The following is a 26,264-nucleotide window of genomic DNA, read 5'->3' as shown; positions in this document are numbered from 1 at the left end:
TATGAGCTGTGTGAGTCTGAGCAAGTTATTCCACTTAACTTGTGCCTGCGTCTCTTCATCAGTTGAAAGGGGTAATGTTAGTGCCCGATTCGCAGAGCTGTTGTTTGGATTAAATGAAATAACAGGCACAAACCCTAGAGCAGAGACTAACACACAGTTAGCAACATTTCAGTGACTTTGTTGCTAATGGTGCTACTGCTGTTGTTCTTTTACTCTTACTTTCCCGTGCAAGGCGCTCAGCTAAGCGTGTTAGAGAGTTTTTAAAAAGATATCACGGGGGGGGGGGAATGACTAGGCAGAGCATAGAGGACTTTCTGGGCAGTAAAAGTATCCTGTGATATTCCAATGGTAGATACATGTCATTATATATTTGTCCAAACACAAAGACAGTACAACAGCAGGAACGATTTCTAATGCAAACTGCAGACTTGGTGTGATTGTGATGTTTGGATGCAGGTCCAGCAATGGTAACAAATGCAGCCTTCTGGTGGGGGAATGTTACCAATAAGGGAAGCTGCGGGGGAGGGGGAGGAAGGAGCACACCAAATATCTGTGTCCCTTCCCCCAGTTTTGCTGTAATCCTAAAACTGCTCAAAGAATTTGTCTTAAAGCACACAACATAATATCCATGTCTTACCCCTCAAAAAAGTCTGAAGTCATAGAAGTGACAAATGACTGTATTAAATGGTAAAAGTAATAATGCCATGAGAGAGGAAAAGATAAGATGCTATGAACATTTAGAAAAAGAATGATTTGCCTAAGTTTCCAGTCTAGCCCTTACCACACAACGTGATTTAAAAAAAAAAAAAATGCTTTCTGTCCCTCCTACCCATCCTAGTGGACTGAAAGTCACTTGGAAGATAAGTGTATGGCTAATTCATCTTTCACTCACTTTGCCTTGCAAAGAACATGATATAAAGGAAGATTTCAATAAATCTTGATTTAACAGGAGTAAACATCACTAAGATCAGGTTCAGAAAGTTATCATTTCACTGCGAACTGGGCATCCACATAGAGATGTCTGGAAAGAAGTCAGAAATAGCAATTAAAGTTTCTTAAGTAAAGGAAGGGCCTTGCATGGAGTCCTATACTTCAAAAAAATATTATAGTTGTCTGTAGTATTATCAGAAAGGCAAGAGGTCACTTCAATTCTCCACTGTTATTCCAGTGTCAAGAAATTTAATCCAACATCCTTTCAATTTTCCCTGAGTTTTACACCTTTAATAAGATTCATAAAAGTTTTTTTTTTTAAACCTACTTCAAGTCCATTATTGGGGTGGTACCACTTGGCTCATTATTAAAATAAAATAATGTTTGGACATTTGAAATGTGAGGCCATTTAGCAGATACTGAATTTTATGAGTTCTTAGATAACACTCATGTTGTAGATACTCTCAGAAAGAAGGACCTTGGCTAAGAAAATTTTATTACAGATTCTGTGACTGGTTTCCTATCCATCTAACCCTCTCCGTGAGGATTTGACTAAAATCTATAACCTTTAGAAAGTAATTTAGGGCAACAGTTCCCAGTCACACATTAAGCAGAATTAATATATCAGCCCCCCCCACCCCTGCAGGCACTGCAGAAGCTGTAGTTCAGGTAAAACATTCTCTCTAATTGCTATCTTGCCACACGACCTCCCCAAATCGAGATATTTGCAAAGTCCTTTCTTACATTGCAAGGCAGTTATTTACTTCCTTGATTTCCTTCTTCTCCTGAAGCTCAGAGGAATTAAAGTGGTATTTCCTATTTATTGCTGAAAAGACTTGAGACATTTGTTTCTGGCCATTTGGGAATTAATACTCTGAATCCGTTATGACAAACTACAACATAAAAGAAACACACATTTGATAAAGCACAAAAAGTTTATTTTTTGAAATGTATTGCTAATCCAAAGAAGAAGTGTGGAAAAATCCCCAAAAGTAAGAAGGAATGATGACGATGATAAGCTAAATGAAGAGCAATAACGAGAGTAGAAGCTAACCACGGAAAGGAAAATGGAACTGAAACCATTAAGCAGCGAATTGCCATGCACATATAACACACACCTCTTACTTAACTGAGTAACAAACTGAATTCAATTCCAGCTGCAGCCAGTCCCCCCAAGTACTTTGGGAAGTTAGTTTACAACAGTTCCTTGCTCCAAGTACTGCACTTGTAGATTTTCTTCCTATTTTGTTGAACAGGAGACAGCTGTTCCTAGGATTCCCGTTGAATGAAAGAAAATTACTTCCTTTCAACACTTGAGAAAGTAAGCTTTATTTTGTGGATTTGGGATCCTGAAAAATACCAAAAAGTTAGCAAAACTGGGGGACTGTAGGTTATTCACAAACATGAACTCTGTGGCTGCTGGCATTCCATGGATCCTGTCCCAGTCAACCCTATTCAGAATTAAGTATCATGGCAAACCCAAGCCTGCCTGCCAGCCTGAACCGGGTGACAGCTGAAACACTGCTTTCTGTGCAGCAGAAAGGTGGCAAACGGCGGCGGCTGAGCCAGAGAAACTGCACTCCGCCCCCAGGCTGAGGGGCCAGGGACGCACCTGCCAGCCAGCAGCGACTCAAGAAAGTGAAAGCACTTCGGAACAGCGATGAGAGAGAAGAAGGGCTCACCCAGGGAAACTCCGCGACTCGCAAGCGCCCCCCGCCCCCCCCCTCCGCGATCCGGCGGCGGGGAGCCCGCCCGCCGAAAGTGAAACCGAGGAAGCGCCGCGTCGGAGGCGGGGGGGCGACATCAGCCCGCCGACGTCCGCGCCGTCCTTCCGGGATAAGCGGCGGAGGCGGGGCGCAGGCGGGCTTGGGACTGGCTGCGGCTCCGGTGGGTAGGTGGGTTCAGACCGAGGGGACTGCGGGTCGGCGTTGGGCTCAGTGGGCTCGAACGAAGGACTCTCGGGCAGGGACTCGGCGCGGCGCCTCCTGCCGGGTAGCTGGGCGGCCGGTCGCGGCTTCCCGCCAGCCAGTGCCCTCCCCGCGCGGCCCCAGTCGGCTTCTCCTCGGATCCCCGCGGCCAGCGCCGCGGTGCGGGCCCCGCGCAGCGGCACCTGCTGCTGAGGGACCCCGCGGCCCGCCCAGGTGCTCACGATGGGGCTGATCTTCGCCAAGCCGTGGAGCCTCTTCTGTAACCAAGGTAAGAAGGATGGAGCTGCCCAAGGGCTTGCACCGGAGGAAGTGGGTCTGGCCGCCGAAGGAGACAGCTCGGGAGGCAGGGCTCTCCGTGGACACTAGCATTCTGAGATGCAGAGAAGTGAGTTAGTCAAGAGAGTAGGGTAAAACTCAGTATTTTAGGCTGGGAGTAGATGCTGGAGAGACGTGATGACGGCAAGAAATGGAGAGTCAGAAAGGGGGCATTTGGTCTCCCAAGCGCCAAACCAAGAATTTGGGGATTTTAGTGAAGGAAAGTGGAAAGCACCTAATGCTACCCGGAGGCACTTGGAGGGCCTTTTTCGTCTCTCGTTAAGCTTCCTAAGTGTCCTCCCCGAGGATAAATGTCTGCCCCCAAACCTATCAACTTTTTAAAACTAGTGCTGCTTTGTTTTCTGGCCTGCTCTTTAAGCCCGTGCGCCTTCACGTTCTCTTGTTTCGCCTGCTCACCAGGACTCGGGAATATGTTGTCCTGTAGAGATTCACGGGTTTCCTGGAAATCTTCATTGCAAACCGATTATTCCTCTCTTCAGTGCTGCAAAACTGAATGCTTTTGGTTCCATGTACTATGTTGCTTGTCCATAACTAGTCAAGAACTGGTTCTGAGACATCTAAAACTTGCAAGTCCAAAGGGCCAAGAAGTCATAAAACCTGTTGTGAGTCAGAGTGAATCAGATGTGATGCCTTCTGAAGAGAGAAAATTTACCCATACAAAAAGGGCCAGCAATAGGTAAAGTTTTAGGCTTTCTTTTAACAGAATGTTTTCTCAGTTATTGAAGCCAGTTTAAAAACATTTTGCGTTTAATGCCCAGGCCTAAAAAAAGGCTGTGTTTATGGCCAATTTGTTACTGCTAATATGGTGGGGGGTTTTTTCCTGGACTTAATAAGTCATGAAGAGAATGAAATGGCTTTAGCTCACTTGTGCCGTAGATTGATAAGAAAACTAAAATAGCCTTTTTTCGAGGTTAATAAAGATAGATACATACACATATACATTGCCTGCCTTCCTTCCCTGACCACTCTTACCACCCCGACACTCAGTCTCTGTCTTTACCATTTTTCTGAGCAACAGTTATCCCTGTCATCATATAAGCATATTTGTTTGTCTTTTTCTTTCAATAGAAACTCACTGAGGCATGAACTTTGTCTTACTACCTGTTGTAGCCCCAATACAAGAAACTTCCGATTTTTTGTTTGGTTTCTCAACATAAAAATTTTGTGTTGAAGTAACACAGACATTCTTTTAAAAATGTTATATATTGTTAAAGTCTGAAAATGATGTATATTAGTCAAATCTCTTTAATGCCTTACCCTTTTTCCCCTAGTATATTCTTTGATATTTCTGGATAATGTGCATGTATGGAAATTTTAAACAGTGTAATTTGTCTTTTTTAAAAATTGGTAAAAATCAACATATAATATGGTATTTATTTCAGGTGTACTAATTATTTCTTATAGCAGAACAGAAAATACTTTGGCCCTTTTCCCTTATCGCCCCTATATAGTATTTTGGCTTAATCCACACTCTGTCTTTTCATTATTGTCTCTATAGAGTTTAGTTACTGCTGTGCTGCAGTGTTCCCCTTTTTCCTACACCTTTTTTTCCCCTAGAGTCACTAATATTTCATTGCCTTAATTTTCTTTGTATGTTTGGTTAAGTCACTTCATGCTATACAGAAGCTCTCCTCCAAGTCTGTCCACACACCTCCCTGCCCGGTCAGTGTCCCATCCTGCTCCACACTGGACCTGTGTCCCTCTCTGTGCCTGGGGCACCGCTCTTCTGGACATGTCCTTGCTATCACTGTAGGAATTTCCCTTCCTTTTCTGTTTTATGAGAGCTTATGTTTTTCTTGCTTTGCTCTTTGATGAAGCACATGCTTCAGTCATTTCCTGCAAAGGTTTCCAAACTGATCATTTTTGTGTAGTTTAAAATACTGAAAATGTTTTGGTCTGTCTTCACTTTTGATTTATAATTGGGCTAGATACAGAATTCTGAGTTGGGAAAATGTTTCTTTCAGAATTTTGAAGATGTTGTCGTTGTCCTCCAGCTTCTAGTATTGTTAAGACCAGTATTTTGCGATTTTTTTCTTAGTCTTTCTAGTAGGTTTTAGAATGTTTCATTTATCCTTGGTGTTTTTAAATTTGAAAGAGTTGTGCCCTGTTATGTAATTTTTTGATTCACTGTGCTAGGCCTTCTGTACCTTTTTAACACAAAGTTGATTTTTTTTTTTTTTTTTACTTTTTAGGATTTCTACTTCCCTGAGAATTTTGTTGCTCATATGGTAGTAAATTGATTATCAGATATTCTTTTCCATTTTACTTTCACTTTTTTTAAAAAAATAAGTTTGTGGGATATTTCCTTTGTCTTCCAAATCTTTTGAATATTTGGTTCAGCTATCTTATTTTTAGTTTATAAATGCTTTTTCTTATTTGCTGTTTTTTAAAATTCTTGTGGCATTGCTTCATAATGCTATGTCTTTTAAGTGTCTTAGTTTTTTTTTCCCTTCTGTTTCTATTTTTATATGAGCTCTTCACTGGAAATTTTCCTCATAGATCTATTGGAAATAATTCTGTTGCATGAATATACTATGGCTTGTTTCTTCATTTGCATCATAATAGGTTGTAGTAAGTGAAACTGTTAGATTTTCCAAAGTGAGTATACCATTTTTGTACTTCGACCAGCAACATTTGACATTTCTAATTATTCCACATCTCTGCTGACATGTGGTGTTGCCAGTATCCTAATGTCAGTCAGCCTGTTGGGTGTGCAGTGGTACCTCACTTTGCTTTCACTTTGTATTTCTTTGATGACTTTTGGGTGTTAAACACTTTTTGATGTGCTAGTTGGCCATTTGTGTATCTTCTTTTGCAGCATGTTCAAATCCTTTCCCCATTTTTTTGTTTTGGGGTTTTTTTGTTTGTTTTTTGGTCAAAAAACTATTTATATTTATTTATATATTCTGGAATTGAGTCTTTAATAAGCTACATTTTGTGAATATCCCCCTTTTCCTCTACCATGGCTTCCCTATTCAGTGTCTTTTTTTTTTACCTCCATATTCATTTTTTTAATGGGGATTTTTGCCAATGGAGTTTTTTGTTTGTTTCTTTTTTAACATTTTTGAATGAAGATTTTTTATTTTGGTGAAGCTTTAGCTTTTATGCTTAGGCCCATGAGCCATCTAAAATTATTTTGGGGGTTATGTGGGTAGGGGTTGTGATTTATTAATTTTTTAGAAGAATATCTGCTTGTCCCAGTATAATTTACTGAAGATTTTTCTTTCCCAGTGGGTTACTTTGGAGTCTGTTGAAACTCAAATGATTTAAAAAAAATTTTATTTAAGTATAGTCAGCTTACAATGTTTTATCAGTTTCTGGTGTTCAGCATAATGTTCTAGTTATATGTATACATACCTATAGTCCTTGTTTTTTTTCTTATAGATTATTACAAGATACTGAATATAGTTCCCCGTGCTATTAAGTAGAAATTTGTGTATGTATTTTATATGTTGTAGACAGTATCCGCAAATCTGGAACTCCCAATTTATCCCTTCCCACCCACATCCTGCCCTGGTAACCATAAGTTTGTTTTCTCTGAGTCTCTTTCTGTTTTGTAAATAAGTTCATTTGTGTCGTTGATTTTTAACTTTAGACTTTGTCTTCTCTTGCAATGACTTCAGGTACATTTTGGAAGTAGTTTCTCCCGATTTTATTTTGTTAATCTGTTCAAAGAAGAGATTTTTTTCCTCTGTTGTCTCTTCCTAATTCCTGTTGTTTATTTACTTCCTTCTACTTACTTTTGGTTTACTTTACTCCCCTCTTCCCATCTTCTTAAGGGTTGGGTGTGTGGCATTATTTTTGCTTCTTTTTCCTTTCATCTGTAAACATCTTAAAGCTGTAACTGTTCTGTTAATTACTGCTTTAGCTTTATTCCACAGGTTTTAATATGTTATATTTCATTTAGTTTGAAACATTACAAAATTTGATTTCTTCTTTGACCTATGGAATCTTTACAAGTGTTGTTATAGTTTCCAAATATTTGTTTTCATGATGCAGGGAAAAACATATGTGGGGTGTGAGGAGGGTCCTCGGTTGAGCCCTTGGGACCTGCCTGGCCAGGAGTGGATTCTTGGCTTCAAGCAGGAAAGAATTAAAGAGTGAGCCACAGTTGAGTAAAGGTAGATTTGTTTAGAGAGATACATACTGCATAGAGTGTAGGCTGTTCACCAAGAGAAAGGCCACAAGGTGTGTGGGTTGGGTGCTTAGGTTAAAGTAAGAGTAGGTACGCACTCCCTAGACAGTGCGGGGCATCTCTGAAGAGGAGGGAGCCTGACGGGGCCATGAGGTGCCGTGTTGCCATTTTTTATGGGCTCCTTAGCTTCATAAGTTAACTGGTGGGAGGACCATCCTAACTACCCTGGGGAAGAGGCTGGGATTCCTGGGAATTTGGCCACTGCCTACTCTTTGACCTTTTACTATTAGCCTTGGAGCTGTCTTGGTGCCTGTGGGTATGTTATTCATGTTATTCATGTTAAAATATTAGTGAGGATATAATGAAGCTCAAGGTCTACTCGAAGCCAAACCTTCCACTATCTTGAGCCTCAAGGCCTAATGGGAATTGAACTTACGCCATTTTGGTGTTAATTGCTGTCATTCCTTGAATGGCTGTGCCCTGCCCTCTTCCCTCCTGTCTCAGTCAGAAGCATGCTCTGTAAGCTTTCCTTTTTTTTTTTTTTTTTTTTCCAAATTTATTGGGACTTTTATAGTTCATCAAAATAGTCTGTTTGGCATATGTACCATTTGCACTTCAACGTGTATTCTGTATGCAATGTTCTATAAATGTTTGTTTAAGGTGTTAATTTTGTTTATATATTTTATATCTTAATGTGTATCTCTTCTAGAGAGTGTATGTTGGGCTGTTGTTTATTTTATCTAGGGTGAAATTCTCTTTTAATTGGAATGTTGACCCAGTTTATTGATATGCTTGGATTTATGATATGGTTAGATGTTAAGGTATGTTGTTGTATCATTTGTTTTCCGTTTGTCCCATCTCTGTTTTGTTTTGTTATTACTCTATTCCTCTTTTCCCACTTTCTTGTGGGTTAACCATTATTTTTTTTGAACAATTCTATTTTAATTTATTTTTTTGCCTTTTTTTAAAATTCCATTTTGCATCATTTTGATGGTCCTTCTAGGCAACATACATTCTTACCTTTTTGCAGTCTAAGGCTACTAAGGGTTAATAATGTAACGCTTGGAAGTTCTAAGAATCTTTAAACTGTATATGGAGTTGTACTCTCCCCTCCTCTAGTCCTTTATACAGGTTATGTGTTTGTATTGTGTCTACATGTGTTGTACGTTGCACAATACAGTGTTATAATTTTTGCCATAGACAATCACGTTCTTTAAAGAGAGTAAATTTTTCTTATATTTACCCACATTACTATTTTTCATGTTTTGAATTTCCATCTTGTATAATTGCCCTTCAAGCTGAAAAACTACCATTTTTATAGTGTGGTTTTATCTGAAAATGTCTTTATTTTGCCTTTATTCCTGAAGTATATCTTTGCTGAAAATAGCAGTCCCCCCCAACTTCACAGGCCTGTAATTTCTTTTTTTTGTTTTGTTTTGTTTTGTTTTAATTCCAGCCACTGAAACCAACATGGAAGTTATTGCTTAGATAAATAAACCTAGTCTACCAGGAAAAAGAAAGGTGGCTAAAGAAAACAAACAAACAAAAACCCCAAAAGTGAAAAACTTAAGCTCCCCAATATGGTAACAGAGTAAACAAGAGAGAAACTCCTCAAATGAGGATTTACTGGAATTTCTGGTGCCCTTCTGGGCACTGAAACTGAGTTGGACTCTTAAGCCGGTAAATCCCAGAAAGAGGTAAGATTTTAATGCTGTACATGAAAAGGTGCAAGCTCCAATCCTTCCAAATGGGTGGAAACCCCTACAAAAAACAGCGTTTCAAACCTCAATAACCACAAACAGCTCTTAAGGAAAAAACTACAAAAAGTGTCAAAAATTTTTTTAGTCGTTTTTTCTTTTTTTCAAACAGTTCTGGAAAAATGATCCCATAAGGAATAGAAATAGCACCGTGTGCAGGCTGGTTAGAAGGCCAGTCCTGCAGCTATGCTGAGAGGCTGGAGATCCTCTGGCTGGAGTCCTGCATTACACTAAGTGGTTTGTGTTTTATCTCCGGCCTGGTGCGTCCGTCGCAGCACAGCGCGCGCACACGTAGTCCTCCTTCTCGGCCGTCTCGGGAGAGACACCAACACAGACCTGATGGAACTCATATTTTATGAAAGTCCCATGATAATAACAAAGAAAACACCTTATAGAGGTTACACAAAAGAAAAATAGAAAGGATTCAAAGCATATCAACACAAATAATCAAAGAAACAAAAGACAGACAGCAAGGGAGGAAAAGAACTATAAGAAGAACAAAAAATAATGAATAAAATGGCAATAGTAAATCCTTCCCTAGCAATAATAACTGTAAATATAAATGGATTAAACTCTCAAATTGAAAGACACTGGCTGAACGGAGAAAACAATAATAGCCAACTATATGCTGTCCTCAAGAGACCCCACTTAAGATTTAAGGACACAGATAATGGTTGAAAGTGAAGGAGTGAAAAAAGATATTCCATGCAAACAGTAACCTAAAGAGAGCAAGGGTGGCTATACTTACATCAGATAAAACAGACTTTAAGTTACAAGCTGTCATAAAAAACAAACAAGGACATTATATTATGATTAAAGGGTCAATTCCCTAGGAGGCTACAGCAATCATAAATATACCTGTATCCAAAATGAGAGCACTTAACTATATTAAGCGAACACTGACAAAACTGAGGGGAGACATAGACAAAAATACAATAGTAGTAGGAAACTTCAATAGCCTACTTTCAATAAAAGGTAGAACAACCAGACAGTAAATCAAGAAAGAAGGGAGACTTGAACAGTACTACAGATCAATGGACCTAAATGATATATACGGAATATTCCATTCAACAGCAACAAAATATATTCTTGTCAAGCATAAATGGAAATTCTCTAGGATAGATCACAAAATAAGCCTTACGAAATTTAAGACTGAAATCATACCAAGTGTCTGTTCTGACTACAATGGAATGAAACTAAAAAATCAACAGCAAAAGGAAAACTGGAAAATTCACAAATATGTGGCAATTAAATAATACATTTTTGAACAACCAATGGGGTCAAAGAATAGTTAGAAAATTAGAAAATATCTTGAGACAAACAAAAACATACTTATTTACGGGATGCAGAAAAAGGAGTACAAAGAGGGAAGTTTATAGTTCCTACATTGAAAAGGAAGAATCACATATATACAATCTAACTTTACATTTCAAGGAACAAATTAAATCCAAAATTAGTGGAGGAAAAAAAATAATAAAGCTTAGAGTAGAGATGAACAAACAGAGAATAGAAAAACAATAAAAAAGATCAATGGAACTAATAGTTGGTTTACTGAAAATATAAAATTGACACATTTTTAGCTAGACTAAGAAAAAAAGAGGTGACTCAAATCACAAATGAAAGACATTATAAATGATGTCACAGAAATGAAAACTAAGAGAGTACTATAAACAATTATACATAACGAAAGTAGATAAACTGGAAGAAATGGGAAAATTCCTAGAAACATACCTACCAAGACTGAATCATGAAGAAATAGAAACTCTGAGCAGACCTGAAACTAGTAAGGAGATTAAATTAGTAATCAAAAATCTCGCAACAATGAAGCTAGAACATTCCCTTACACCATATACAAAAATCAACTCAAAATGGATTAAAGACTTAAACATAAGACAAGATACAATAAACCTTCTAGAGGAAAACATAGGCAAAACATTATCTCACATACATTTCAAAAATTTTCTCCTAGAAGAAATAAAAGCAAGAATAAACAAATGGGACCTAATGAAACTTACAAGCTTCTGCACAGCAAAGGAAACCAGAAATAAAACAAGAATAAAACCTATGGAATGGGAGAAAATTTTTGCAAGTGAAACCGACAAAGGCTTGATCTCCAGAATATAGAAGCAGCTCATACGACTCAAAAAGAAAAAAATAAACAACCCAATCCAAAAATGGGCAGAAGACCTAAACAAGCAATTCTCCAAGGAAGACATACAAATGATCAAAAGGCACATGAAAAAATGCTCAATATCACTAATTATCAGAGAAATGCAAATCAAAACTACAATGAGGTATCACCTCACACCAGTCAGAATGGCCGTCATTCAAAAACCCACAAATGACAAATGCTGGAGAGGCTGTGGAGAAAGGGGAACCCTCCTACACTGCTGGTGGGAATGCAGTTTGGTGCAGCCACTATGGAAAACAGTGTGGAGATTCCTCAAAAGACTAGGAATAGACTTACCATATGACCCAGGAATCCCACTCCTGGGCTTGTATCCAGAAGGAACCCTACTTCAGGATGACACCTGCACCCCAATGTTCATAGCAGCACTCTTTACAATAGCCAAAACATGGAAACAGCCTAAATGTCCATCAACAGGTGACTGGATAAAGATGTGGTATACTTATACAATGGAATACTACTCAGCCATAAAAACCAACAACATAATGCCATTTGCAGCAACATGGATGCTCCTGGAGAATGTCATTCTAAGTGAAGTAAGCCAGAAAGAGAAAGGAAAATATCATATGAGATCGCTCATATGTGGAATCTGAAAAACAAAAACAAAAACAAACAAACAAAAATAAAGCGTAAATACAGGAGAGAAATAGACCCACAGACAGAGAATACAGACTTGTGGTTACCAGGGGGGTGGAGGGTGGGAAGGGATAGACTGGGATTTCAAAATTGTAGAATAGATAAACAAGATTACACTGTATAGGACAGGGAAATATACACAAAATGTTATAACTCACAGAGAAAAAAAATGTGCCAAATGAGTGTGTATATGTCCATGAATGACTGAAAAATTGTGCTGAACACTGGAATTTGACACAACATTGTAAAATGATTATAAATCAATAAAAAACGTTTAAAAAAAAAATCTCCCAACAAAGAAAAGCCCAGGGACAGATGGTTTCACTGGTGAATTTTACCAAACATTATGCCAGCCCTTCTCAAACTCTTCAAAAAAATGAAGTGGAGGGAATACTTCTAAACTCATTTTATGAAGCCAGCATTACCCTCAGTCCAAAGCCAGAGAAAGAAATCATTAAAAAAGAAATGAAGAAAATTATAGGCCAATTCTCCTGATGAATATAAATGCAAAAACTCTCAACAAATTAAACAACACTTTTTAAAAGGATCATACGTCATGACCAACTGCAATTTATTCCTGGATGCAAAGAGGGTTCAACATACAAAAATCAACATGATACACCACATTAACAGAATAAACGATAAAAAATTACATAATCCTCTTAATAGATGAGAAAAAGAATTTTGTAAAATTTAACACTCTTTCATGATAAAAAGTCTCAACAAACTTAGAGGGAAATTACTTCAACATGTTAAGGGCCATATATGAAAAGCCCATAGCTAATATACTAATAAAAACTGAAAGCTCTTCCTCAAAGATCAAGAAAAAGGCAAAGATGCCCACTTTGGCCACTTCTTTTTAACATGGTACTGGAAGTCCTAGCCAAAGATTAGGCCAGAAAAAGATATAAAAAGACTCTCAAATTGAAAACGAAGAGAACAAACTGTCTCTATTTGCAAATGACATCTTATACATAGAAAACCCAAAAGACACCACATAAAAACTGTTAGAGAACTAAACATATTCAGTTTTCAGTTGCAGGATACAAACTATAGTGTTTTTATACCAACAGTAAACTATCTAAAAAGAAATTAGAAAAACAATCCCATTTACAATAGCATCACAAGGAGTAAAATACTTAGCAATAAACTTAATTATGGAGGTGAAAGACTTGTACACTGAAAAGTATAAAACGTTGATGAAACAAATTAAAGATAACACAAATAAATGGAAAAACATCTGGTGCTTATGGCCTGGAAGACTTAATATTGTTAAAATGTAATCTATAGATTCAGTGCAATCCCTATCAAAATCCCGATGGCATTTTTTACAGAAATAGAGAAAAACAATTCAAAGGGCCAAAAATAATCTTTAGAAAAGTACAAGAAAGCTAGATGCATCAAACGTCCTTATTTCAAAATATATTACAAAGCTACCGAACTTAAAACAGTATAGTACTTCCATAAAGACATTCATATAAACCAATGGAACAGAATAGAGAGCATAGCAATAAATTCATGCATATACAGTCAACTGATCTGCAACAAGAGCACCAATAATATATCATGGAGAAAGGAGTCTCTTTAACAAATGGTGTTGGGATAACTGGATATCTACATGCAAAAGAAAGAAATTGGACCCTTAACTTACACCATAACAAGAATCAACTCAAAATGGATTAAAGACTTAAACATAAAACCTGAACCTGTAAAACTAGCAGAAGCATAAGGAAAAAGCTTCATGACATTGGTCTTAGTGATAATTTCATGCATTATGACACCAAAGGAAGGCAACAAAAGCAAAAATAGACAAACAGGACTATATCAAACTATATCATAGTTTCTGCACAGCAAGGGAAACAATCGACAGAGTAGAAAGACAACCTACGAATGGGAGAAAATATTTGCCAACCATATATCTGATAAAGGGTTAATTTCTAAACTATATAAGCAAATAACCTGATGAAAAAATGGATTAAGGACTTGAACAGACATTTCTCCAAGGAAGACATATGAACGGCCAAAAGGTATAGGAGAAGTTGCTCAGTATCACTACACTAATCATTGGGGAAATGCAAACCAAAACCATGATGAGATATTACTTGTCAGTAAACAATAATAAATGTTGAGGATACTGAGAAACTGGAACTCTGTATATTAATTGGTGGGAATGTGAAATGGTACATCTGCTAGAAAATCAGTATGGAGGCTCCTCAAAAAAATTAAAAATAACTGTCATATGATCCATCAATCCCACTTCTGAGTTATTCGTTAAAAAAAATGGTATTAGAATATTGAAGCGATATTAGCACTCCTATGTCCACTGCAGCACTATTCACAATAGCCAAGATGTGAAACAACTCAACTCCACAGACAGATGAATATAAAAATAAAATGTGATACACACACACAATGGAGTATTATTCAGCCTTAAGAAAAAAGGCAGTCCTGCAATATGTCACAACATGGATGAACCTTGAAGATGCTATGCTGAGTGAAATAAGCCAGTTACCCAGCAGAACAAATACTGCATGATTCCACTAATAGGAGGTATCTAAGAGTAAAACTCATAGCAAAGAGTAGAATGATGGTTGCCAGAGGCTGAGGTGTGGGGGAAATGGGCAGTTTTTAGTCAGTTATGCAAGGTGAGTAAGGCCTAGAGAGCTGCAATACAACAGTGTGCCTACAGTAACAATATTGTATTATGCAGTTAAAATCTGGTAAGAGGGTAGATCTCATGTTAAATGTTCTTAGCACAATAAAATAAAATTTGAAAAAAGAAAAGGTAAAAAGACCAAAAAAGTGGCTGTGTGAATTTATACCACACCTACAGCCTATGAGGGTGCATACTGCTCCACATTCTTATCTATTCTTACTAATGTCAAACTTAAATTTTTGCGCATGTTGTGTGTGTCATAATGGTACCCCATTGTGCTTTTAATTTGTAATTCCCTGATAACTTAGTAAGTTAAAACTCCTGTTCACATGTTTAAAAGAAAAATAGTATTACTCTGCACTACTATTACCAACTAGAAAAATTTAGATACTCACGGTAGCAACAAAATCTATTTCAAATAATCTAGAAAAATCTGAACTATGAAAAAAATTGCTATGGAATAACTTTTAACTCTAATAAAAGACATGAAAGTAACCTGAATGAATCAAGAAACATTCCATGATCTAGAAGGGACAATTTAACATTATAAAAATGTCAATCCTCGCCAAATTAATCTATGAATTCAAGTAATCCAAAACAAAAGTCTAGTTGGATTTTTTTAAATGACTAAAATTTTACCCGGAAAAGCAAAAGTATACCAGAGGCTAAGTAAACCTTGGATTTGAAAAATAAGATGTTAGATATTAAAAAATACAAGCCACAAAAATGAAGACACTCTGGTACTGGCATTATACCATAAGACAATAAAGTTCTGAGAAAGATTCATATATGAGAAATTATTATCCAGTAAAGATGGCACCAGAAATCAATGAAGAAAGCTCAATTGTTTTACAGGTGATAGAGGGGGAAATGATTCAATTTATGAGGAAAAAAACTCTGGATCCCTACTTAACATCTCCTAAATGGGTTATTCCAAATAGATTAAATACATAATATGAAAGGTAAAACTATTATATAAAAAGGAAACTTTTTAAATAGAAAATCTTTGTGAAAACTAGACAAGGAAAGACAACTTACATAAAACTCCAAATACAGAAACCATAAAGAAAACACATGAACTGAAAATACATCAGAATCAAGGATTTCTGTTAAATGAAGGCCACAACAGATAAATTCAATGCAAAGTAGACTAGAAGATACTTGCTAGTTAATAGGAAGAAGTAAGTGATCTCAATAAAAATACTGATAAAGGTTAACAAGGCTAAAATGCTAATAAACCTACCAGATGTTCATACTTACTAACAGTTAGAAATGCAAGTGAAGGCAATAATGAAATATCACTTTTCACTTACTAGACCTGGGAAAGTAGAAAGCTGGAAAATGGCAACTCTCGGTGGGGACACAAATTCTTAAGTCCTGTTGATGAAAGCACTGAGTGGTGTTGCCATTCTGTATAGCCCTCTGGTACTACTTACACAGGAACATATCTGCTCCGCTTTGGGGTACGTATCTAAAATTGAAAGTAATGCAAAAGGATAAACATTACACGCCTCTTCAGTGTCATACCAGTGTATCACCTTTCAGGTCCATTCAGGGATTATTTCATTCTCTGGGGTAATGTACCTTGGTTCCACTTACTATTTACTACTCATTAGGGACAAGGTTCTGTTAAAATTAGATGTTAACTTTAATTTTAAAAAATTAGTTAAGTTACAAATGATTTATCTGGTGGAAAAGGTAGCCTGAAGGCTATGGTCTTATTATCCTGTAAGACAGTAATTCATTCTTGGATCCAACTTAGTGATGTTATTCCTGCATTCATTCTTTAGGGTACAACATGAACTCAGTCAGTCTCTCCCAGCTAATCTGAACTAGGCATGGTCATGCCTCTGGCTATGTCATGAATGAGTTAAATAAACCTTTCAAATGTGCTTATCACATATTTACAAGAGTCATGTTTCACTCATGAAAAGTTATACTTTTGAAAAGTTTTGAAAATGTTATACTCAGACAATTCTGAAGGTCCCAGTGAGATGTCCAAATGGATTCACCTATATGAGTCAATTATACTGTGTGACTTGAGAAGTGGACTTCATGGGCTATTTCAGCCCCAGCATGTACTCTTTTCTTGGCTGCCTCAGTAAATCCCAAGCAGCAGTAAAACTCTACTTTCTTTCACTCTGTTTCTCTCTGTCCTCTCTCCAACATGTTTTGGATTTTTTTTTAGGGCCAAGTTTAGTTTTGGTTCTGGGTTGTACAATGCTGGTAAGTTATACTGACTAGGAATCTAATTTTATGGTGATTTCTGCAGGGATGATAGAAATCTCTTCCAGTTATCTGGGGTTCAAAGTGAATCCTTAGATAAATGAGACTGACATAATAATTTTGGTTTAAAAATAATCATATATTTTCATTCTGATTTTATCAGTGGAAAACATACGATTTTAGATTATAAAAACTATAAAACTATGTGCTAAACTAAATTGTTATAATCCTTTCAAACTTTTTGATATCAAAAGTAATTGTATTGCTCTGGAGTGTGTTAGCTTAAATATAATACTGAAGATTCTTAGTTAAGACCTTGGTTATTAAATAAGAAAAATTAATGGATAATCTTTGGAAATCTGAATGATTTCTAAGGTAAAATATAAAAACATTGGTCTCCATGCATAGTTTTAACATATATGCCATTACTATTTAATATGTATACCTCATTATTCTTTATGTTAGAGAGTGGTTATACCTCTGGGTATTATAAACAAACACATTAATTTCTGTCCCTTTTATAAGGGCTTAAAAGGGAGGTAGGTAGCTTTGGGGAGTGGTATCACATGAGCTAAGAACCCTTCTAGTTTGTTAAAATGTTTACATATGACAGTTCTCAATTATCTACCTCCCACAATTTTCTGTGGTTAAAAATTATAATATGAGTAGTTAAGACTGTCTGGAAACAACAGTTGCAGAGATGTAATGGGATATAGTTTTGTCATATTTAAAATAAAACAAACCAGATAATAGTTCTGATGGGTTTATTTTCAATTTAGCATTTGATCTTGGGAAAACTATGTAAAAACAGTCCTAAATAACTACTATTTAACAAAGATATCCAAATGGAAATAAAAACTAAAATGAAATTTGAAGTAATACATATCAAAAATGGGGCTACACATTAAGCAGGTAACAAAGGAAAGTTATAACAATATTTATATAATCAGTATATAAACTATAGTTACATAATCAAGAACCGTGTGGTGGTTGTGGGAGCCCAGTCCTACCAGAATAAGAGATCTAGAAATACTTTGATACTTTGGTAGATCACAAAATGACAAAATAAGCATACTATCCAAAATATAAAGGTAAGTTTAAGAATTATTCAAGCTAAGAGTTGAAAATCTGTTGACTTAGATGGAAGGGACTGGGGCAGTAGGGATGGGAATGTATAGATGGAAAAAGTGGGCTGCTGTTTTTCAATATAAGCTCTTTAATATTATGTGATTTTAAATTCTATACTATACTACTTTGGTAAAAAGGAAAATTTAATTAATTATACAAAAGTGGAAAAAGAATAAACAGAGACCACGAGGGAAAAGTATGGGGTCAAAGGAAGACAGTGAAGGAAGTGAATAAGCAAACTGATAGGGAGGAAAAACAGTAAGAGGAGACACAGGAAAATAAAATACTTAAGGCTAGCTGAGATCTACTGAGGGCAAGGAAGGAGACTGACAAACTCCTATCTAGGTTCCCAGAGCTTTGTTGAATACAGAATTCTCTTTCAGTGGAGGCATGGTCTATTTCCAACACTATCTCCACAGATGACGTCTTCTTCCAAGGATCTAGCAATTAATATCTACTTCAGTCAATTCCACTTCTAAATTTTTTGACTGTTTTATATCTTTTTTCTGAGCTTCCTCTTTGATCTTCTTGTTTGCTGAAATCTACTTTGTGTATTTACAAAAATGTTCTAGCTTCCACTTTAAACAATGAGTTTCTTAATAAGTCTACATATTTTCTGAACTATGTAACACTTAGCAGCGTACCTGCACAAACTGAAAAATCAAACTTTTTTAGAAGACTCTATCTTAAAATATTAATTCTCTGGAAACTGATGTATAAATTCATTTTAACCTTAATCAAAATGTCAGCAGTTATTTTTATGTGTGTGAATATTGATAAGCTGATTCTAAAATTTATCTGAAAATGCAAAATACTAAGAGAAGAAGCAGGAGAACTTGCACTACCAGATAATAAGCCTTGTTATATGCTACAGTATTATTATAGTGTGGTATTGAGACAAAGGTAGACAAGCCAATGGAACAAAATTAAGTCCAGAGACAAACTTACAGATACAGGGACACATGATTTATGACAAAGGTAGCCTTACAGGGAGTGGGGAAAAGTCTTTTAAATAAACATTGCTGGGTCAATTGGATAAGTCACATGGAAACAAATGAAATTTGACCCCTACCTCACACTACATACAAATATCAGCTCCAGGGAACTGTAGATCTAAATGTAAAGGGTAAAACAATGAAGCTAGTAGAATAAAACACAGGGAACATTTTCATGACTTTGGGGTAGGCAACGATTTCTACACAGAACACAAAAAGTAACAACTATAGAGGAAAAGACAGATAAGTTTGACTACTTAAAATTAATAACATCAACAGAAAACACGAAGAATAAAAAAATAAGCCACAGAGTGGTAGATAATATTTACAAAGGGCTCATATACAGAATATCACTAAGAAACAGACATATAACCCAATGAACAACCCAAGAAACTTAAACAAGTCACAGAACACACACACCCCAGAACAGCTTAACTTAAAAGGTCCAGCAATATCAAGAATTGGCAAGAATGCAGAACAATGCAACTTTCCTTCATATTGCTAGTAGAAGTATGAACTGGTACAATGACTTTGGAAAACCGGCATTATCTATTAAAATTGAACAAACACACATCCTATTACCCAGTAATTCCACTCCTAGATATACACCCAGAAGAAATGTGTACATATATGCACCAAAAGGTCTGTACAAGAACAGGGGAAGGGTATAGCTCAGTGGTAGAGTGTGCACTTAGCATGCCCAAGGTCCTGGGTTCAATCCCCAGTCCCTCTATTAAAATAAATAAACAAACCTAATTACCTCTCACCCCAAAACAAAAGAATATTTACAGCAGCATTATATAAAATAGCTAAAAACTGGAAAACAATCCAACTGACCCAACTGTCAATTGCAGAAAGGACACTTTATTTATAATAATAAGCAATATATAATATAAAATATATCCATACAATGGAATACAGCACAGTGATGAAAATGAACTAACATCAGCTATATCCAATACCATGGATGATACATCCCATAAAGTTGAGAAAAAACAAAAAAAGGCAAAATAATAAATACTGTATGGTTCTACTTATATGCAGCTCAGAAACAGGCAAAATTAATTCATGGAGGTGGAAATCAAGATGGTGTTTATTTTGGGGGAAAACAAAGAGGCTGGTGATTGGGAAAGGGCAGAAAGGGTGCTAGTAATTTTCTATTACTTGTCTGAAGTGGTGGTTATATTGATACACATTCACTTGCATAATTTGTCACTCTATGATCATAATCATGTATTTTCCATATGTATGTTATATATTAATTTTTTAATGTAAAAAATAACCAAATGTTTAATACATGAAAGAATGAACTACTAAATCCAGGATAAACTGGTTATTGAAGGTAACAAATACTTGGAAAGTAGACAAAACAAAAACCAGTATAGGAAGAGAAAACACACACACGCACAAGCTTTGGCTGGGTATGGAATGAGTGGGAATATCTACTCAGGGTGGGAATATCTACTGTTATACTAGTCTAAATGCTGCAGATCCTATGAAGGAATGAAATCTAAAACACGGTAGAATAATTGTCTTGGAAATGAAGAAGGAAGGTATTTGTTACACTGGACTGGGAGGAAAGTATAAGAGAAAAAAGCAAGATACCTTTTTTATGGAAGAGGCCTTGGGTTTTTGAGGGGAGTTTCCTGATAACATCTTGTAGGTAATATCTCCTCAAGGCTCTGCTCGTGCTATATCATCTCTCACTTACCTGAACAAAGGCCTCTTGTCAGCTCTCTGTCAACCATCCAGGGCTCTTTTCCTTGTTCCAATAAGGAGATCACAGCTGGCTTAGAATTGGAAAGTCCTGATCACAAGAAAAGATACGGGACATTGTTATGCTGCTGGTGTCCCAGAAATCAGATCCTGTCCCTTGATGATCGAGAAAGAGATGCCACTATAGGAAGAATCAGAGAAAGATGAAGATAAAGCTTCAGCCACGGCCCATTGGAGCTGCCTGTTTCCACCTCTTCCATTCCATGCCAACTCAACCATTCCTTGGGGAACAGGGAGCAGAAATTTAGCTGGTTACTTGAAATGAGCAATTCAACAATGGAGAAAGGAGACATTCCCAAGGGCAGACTCTGAATTTGGGGGGAGAGTTATCCTTACCCACTGAAACCAGGTTGCTGAAATTCTCCAACATCACTTTGTATAAATTCATCTGACCAGAGTCCACGCATTCCCATTCCTCCTGAGAGAAGTTCACAGACACATCCTTGAACATCATTGACCCCTGAAACAACAAACATGTTTTCACAATGGAAGGAGAGAAGGAAAAGATGGTAGCAGAGGGCTCTACAGATAAGCACAGAGATTATTAAGAAAATTGAAGGGGCTGGAATTATATAAGTCAAGACATATCTCCTATATACAGAGGGATGTGTCTAGGAACGTGCAAATAGAGTGGACTTTTCCAATGAGGTAAAATAGCAAGGATGCAGCTCAGTGCCTGGCCACAGTAAAGTCTGCATAAATGAGGGTTCCTTCCCCTCCCCATGTTCCCTTTAAGCCCCAAGAGAGGAAAAAAGGTGATGGACTTAAAAAAAATCTTAAGATATCTTTTGGAGTAAAATTTCAGAATATTAAAGAATAACAGAACTTTCTAAAAGCTTCTGTGGATCACATAAAAATTCTCAGGAATCAGAATGGCAATGGATTTCTCAACAGCACCATTTGAAGTAAGAAAACAAAGTGATTCCTTTAATGTTACAAAGGAAAATGAATTCCAGCTGAGAATTCCATACCCAGCCAAAGCTAGTATGAAGATTACATACCAAGCAAGATTAAATACCCAGCTAGTGTAAAGATAAAATCAAGACAATTGTAGATCTGCAGAGAATGAATGATAAAATTATCTCTTACATAGCCTTTTTTAGGAAGCTACTGGCCTATAAATTAAGAAAATGAAAGGTATCATATTCAGAAACTAGAAAACTAACATGAGAATGGTGAACAAAGACCAGTATAATTGTAAAAGTCTAGTCCCAGGACATATCTGGCAGCAGACCTAGAAAGCAGCACCTAAGAACAGGAGGACAGAGAACTGGGGGAAAGAAACTGAGCACTGAGCAAAGAAAGAGTTCAGGTTGAGTAAACAATGAAGTTTACTATGTTTCCCTTTTCACACTGCAAGCTTCTAGCTTGAAGCAAGCTTGAACTCGGAGAAAAGGCTTTGAATGAAACTTCCATATTATTGCACTCAACTAGAGGTTATAATTAGTAAAACGAGACTGATCTGGTGACTGAAAATAACCAAAGAATACCAAAGTGATCAAAACAATTATAGGGACTGCACAAGCTTTTATCCAGGGCAACAAAACAATTAGCCATAGAGTTGAGAGTGGAAATTATAGGAAAATAAATTCTTTTGCTTGACTCTATGGAGTCCTGCTTATTTCAAAGTAGTAGTTATAAGGTGAGTTGGTTTCTCAGGTACACAGTCATATCATCTGAAGAAAATGATAATCTTACATCCTCTTTTCTAATTTTTAACCTAATTTTTCCTCTTGTCTAAGTGCTTTGGTTAACACCTACAGCACAATGTTACATAACAATGGCAATGGTATATACCCTTGTCTTTTTTCCAAATTTACTGAGGATGTTTCATAATATTCCTGATTAAACAAAAGGTTAGCTACTGAACATAAAATTCATTTTATTCCTTTTAAATTTATTTTCCACTTCAGTATACTACCTCCCTAGACTTATTCCCATTAATAGTGGGCAATAATCTTCATTATAGAGATGATGAGTGTAATTAGATGTTGATGGGAGAGGGGAATCAGATACTGTCTGGGCTTTGGCACAGGAAAATGGATTGAAAAGGCTCAGCCTTTTTCTGAAGAAACTCAGACAGAAAGGCCTTAAGCAGAATAGACTTGGAGACTGATTCTCATCCTGATTTTCTCAGCCTCTGTATCAAACACATTTTTTAAGTTGAGAATTCCAAATTTTGTTCCTCAGCTCCAAATTTATACCTTCAGAAAACACTGTTCCTACTCTGAGTACTCTACCTTGGTACACTCTAATTTTCAGATAATCGAATCATAAAATGAATAGCCTTATGATTTGGTGAGTTCCCCAAGATTAGAAGTGTTGAAACACAACTGAATAAAGATATTTTTTCTACTAGTTAGAGGAAAAATCCAAAAACTCTAGCCACCCGCCATGTCCTCCACCCACTTCTGTGACAAAGCAAGGTTCTTTTGCTTAATATTGCTTTGATTTGAGCTGTAAGTATTAACTCTAAAAACCAAAAAGAGATTAAGAGATAAAAAAAATGGTGAGAAATTATAACCTATGTGTAATTAGAGCCTAAGAAGAAGAGGAGAGAAAATGAGGCAGGGCCAATCTATGAAGATGGCTGAAGATTTTCCTGAACACCTATCCACAAATTCAAAAACTTTTAACAAATTGCAAGCAGACAAATAAAAAGGAATGCCCACTTACACATTGCATACTAGAATTACAGAAAACCTAAAACAGAGAGAAAGTCTTAAAAATAGCCAGAGGAAGAAAAGCCAAATTACCTCAAAGGAGGAGCTAGAATAATCAAGACTAGGTTAAATAAATGGAATTATCACTGTAAGTATAAATATAGTAGATTATTTGCATAACTTTGGGACAAGGAAGCATTTCCTAAATAAAACACCAAAAACAACAACCATAAAGGGAAAAAAATAGATCAATTTGGCTTCGTTAAAAAATTTGGACTTTTATTCATAAAACTACCTTAAAGAAAGTGACAAAACAATCCGAATAGTAGAAAAATATAATCAATAAAGGATCCATATCCAGATTACATAAAGAATTCCCATGAATCAATACAATAATCCAAGAGTAAAATGTGTAAAAGATTTGAACAGGCATGTCGTGAAAGAAGAAACCCTGATAACCAACAGAATAGGAAATGGTGTTCAATCTCACTATTAATCATGGAAATCCAAACTCAAACCTGTATGAATGTATGTATATGTGTTAGTATAAATACACATTTAAAATAAATATTTAAACATTTCATGTCTGACACTGATCTGAAGAAAAGATAAACCATAACTCATTCATGCAAAAAATAATACGTATCTTTGAAAATGGTATTTACAAAGATCATTTGACGACAAAGGAGAATGACCCTTTATTTAGAGAAACTGAAGGATATAAAATGGTAAATGACGTATAATTTGATTTTGAAAAAATAATGAAAACACTCCAAAATATTAACACGGTTTAAGTGGTCCCATTTTTTTTCTCGGTAATTCTGTGTTTTTTAAATCTCTAGAATAATCATGCTTTTATTTTAAAATCATAATACTGCATTTAAAAAGAAGAAAACTCGGCAAAAGGAAGTGAAGCCGTTTTCCAATCAAGTAAACATTAGGTGTATGGGAGTTACTGTGCTTCAATAGCAGGCTCAACTATCCTTCCCTCCAGTAGGAAAATTATAGGAACCTGTAATCAAATGACGTATCTTTATTAAGCATTAACTTTCTTAAGAAGGAAAGCAAAGAGGAAACCCCAACATACCTTGGACACTGCTTGCAGAAGTTCATCGTGCATTCTTTCCCTCTTCTGCGCCTCACCTGGAGAAGGGTAGAACTGGGAGAGGAGAAAGTAACTCTGAGACACCAGGTTTTTCTTCTTGCTCAGAGTGGTCAGGTCAGAGGTCAGCCCCAGCCCCCCGCCCTCCGCAACACACCCAGAGAATGGAGATTAGAGGAACACGGGGCATCCTGTCCTATCCTAGTGTCTTAGGAAAAGGCGGAGGTCACTGCTGTCGAGGACAGCAGAGGTTTCCTAGGGACAGAGTTCTGGAATCACAATCGCACAGCTGACAGGCGCCTGATACCCATACACACTGTGCCACATACATTAGGCGCAGACATACTTAAAAGAAGGGAACACGCCCTCCACACCCACACACACAGAGCCGTGATACAGATGCAAACTCCCCACGAACACATACAGTTACACTCTGAGAGTCGCAGGTACCCCAGTGCCGCGGGGTCACAATCCCACAACGATAGGCATCCTATGTCCGCACACTGGCCGCACAGCCTCCTCTTTCCATGTCGCTCCGCCCGCACAGGCTCAAGGACCCAGCTTCGCGTCGGCCTCTGGTCTCTTCAACTTAGGCCTCTCAGGTCCCCCAAGGTTTGAACCTGCAGAGCTGAGCCAGTTCCCCAGGAGCCCACAGTCTCTCACCTCGCTGATCTAACGGTCCCGCCAGACAACACGAAAAGTTCAAGTTCCTGCGAGAAGAGCGACGGGCCGCTGGGTCCTCTGGGAAATGTGGTCCACAGCCGGCCCCACGGCCGGTTCCCCTCAGCGCCCGGCCGGCTCCACGCGAAACGACGGCTCCTGCAATTCTCAGAGTCTCGTCAGGTCCCAGACTTGCGTCTCGCGGTAGCTTGGCCGGCTTGGGCTCAGCCTCCCGAGCGGACCTGGCTCATCCCCTCCCTCGTACAGGAAACGCCTGCTCGGTTCTGGCCGGAAGTTGATTCGGGCCGCGGGGCCTTCTGGGAGGTGCTGTGTAGCGGAACGTCCGGAGGGAGGCGGGCGTGGGGGGATAGTTCGGCGTTACCGGCACCTGGCCCGGGCCTTCCTGCGGGTCGCCTTCGCCCGGCCTCTCAGAAACTGCGCACTAGATGCGCATTCGGGAGGTTCCGGCAGGTGACGCTGCCGCGTCCCCGGAGCGGGCCTTGAAGGAGGGGCTCAAGCAGTCTGGGCTGCACCAGCGCGCGCGGCTGACGGGGCGGAGCCTTAGAGGAGGCCCAGAGTGTCTGGAGTAGCGGCTGTGCGGCGTGCGCGGGGTGGGAATACGCTCCGGGAGAGTGTTTGGAGTTGTTAGAACAAGAAACTGTCGTGGAGAGTTCGTGATTATAATAATCTGTGGGGTTGTGATCCTGTGTGTGTGTACGTGTGATTGTGATGATGTGAGTGTGATGGAGTAATTGTGATGGGATGTCTGTGTTATGGTTATGTTTGTGATTTATGACAACGTGTGTGGTGTCTGTGACTGTCAGGCAGCTGTGCAGTGTCTGTGAGTGTGTGAGATATTTGTGACTGATAGTGCTTCTTACCTGAGTTGACTTGTGAGTAGCCTTTGGCATAATTGGTAATTGAAAAAAATCTCTGTGTTTGGTTTCGAGTGGTCCTTTCTCCCCATTGGCCACTCTCATTATAATATCCTTTGCTGCGATCCCCCCTCCCCCACCCCCAGCAGTTCTTGGCCCTGTTCTGTTGCGTTCCAGTTTCCCTTGGTGATTTTCCCCGCCAGATTTATGATCTAATCTTCCTGTGGCTTCTTTTATTATATGTATTAGTTATTTTTATTTTGCCTAACAGAC

The 26,264-nt window shown here is 37.7% G+C and overlaps 2 protein-coding genes across 3 annotated transcripts in view; one reads left to right on the top strand and one right to left on the bottom strand.

The window, feature by feature from the left end:
* The first annotated feature begins 3,001 nt into the window (after positions 1–3,001).
* Positions 3,002–26,264, top strand: part of LOC102540955 (uncharacterized) — an 84,736-nt gene continuing 61,473 nt past the window's right edge. Inside the window, exon 1 of the mRNA XM_072966411.1 lies at positions 3,002–3,126. Coding sequence (XP_072822512.1) covers positions 3,081–3,126 — 46 coding nt within the window. The 5' untranslated portion in view covers positions 3,002–3,080. The remainder of the gene's footprint in view (positions 3,127–26,264) is intronic.
* Positions 10,849–26,107, bottom strand: LOC140698387 (zinc finger protein 829-like). Of its 2 annotated transcripts, none has more exons than XM_072968728.1 (6): positions 24,881–26,107; positions 24,442–24,513; positions 21,028–21,151; positions 20,627–20,722; positions 15,880–16,037; positions 10,849–11,863 (listed from the first exon to the last, which is right to left on the bottom strand). In XM_072968728.1, exons 2-5 carry the CDS (start codon positions 24,472–24,474, stop codon positions 15,937–15,939), a joined length of 354 nt encoding a protein of 117 aa, XP_072824829.1. In that variant the 5' UTR covers positions 24,475–24,513; positions 24,881–26,107; the 3' UTR covers positions 10,849–11,863; positions 15,880–15,936. The 2 variants fall into 2 exon arrangements, with proteins under 2 accessions (XP_072824829.1, XP_072824830.1); XM_072968729.1 differs by having other exon boundaries at positions 25,120–26,107.

Source organism: Vicugna pacos, chromosome 9 (genome assembly GCF_048564905.1).
Source record: "Vicugna pacos chromosome 9, VicPac4, whole genome shotgun sequence".
NCBI classification, from domain to species: Eukaryota; Metazoa; Chordata; class Mammalia; order Artiodactyla; family Camelidae; genus Vicugna; species Vicugna pacos.
The sequence above is the reverse complement of the archived record's forward strand: the minus strand, read 5'-3'. Positions and strand labels throughout refer to the sequence as shown.

Coding starts and splice junctions, on each gene's coding strand:
- LOC140698387 (XM_072968728.1), bottom strand. CDS start 24,474: ATGCACGATGAACTTCTGCAAGCAGTGTCCAAG. Junction 21,152..24,441: donor TTCTGCAAGCAGTGTCCAAG/GTATGTTGGGGT, acceptor TTGTTGTTTCAG/GGGTCAATGATGTTCAAGGA. Junction 16,038..20,626: donor GACAAGAGGCCTTTGTTCAG/GTAAGTGAGAGA, acceptor TTTCAATTTTAG/ATACGTACCCCAAAGCGGAG.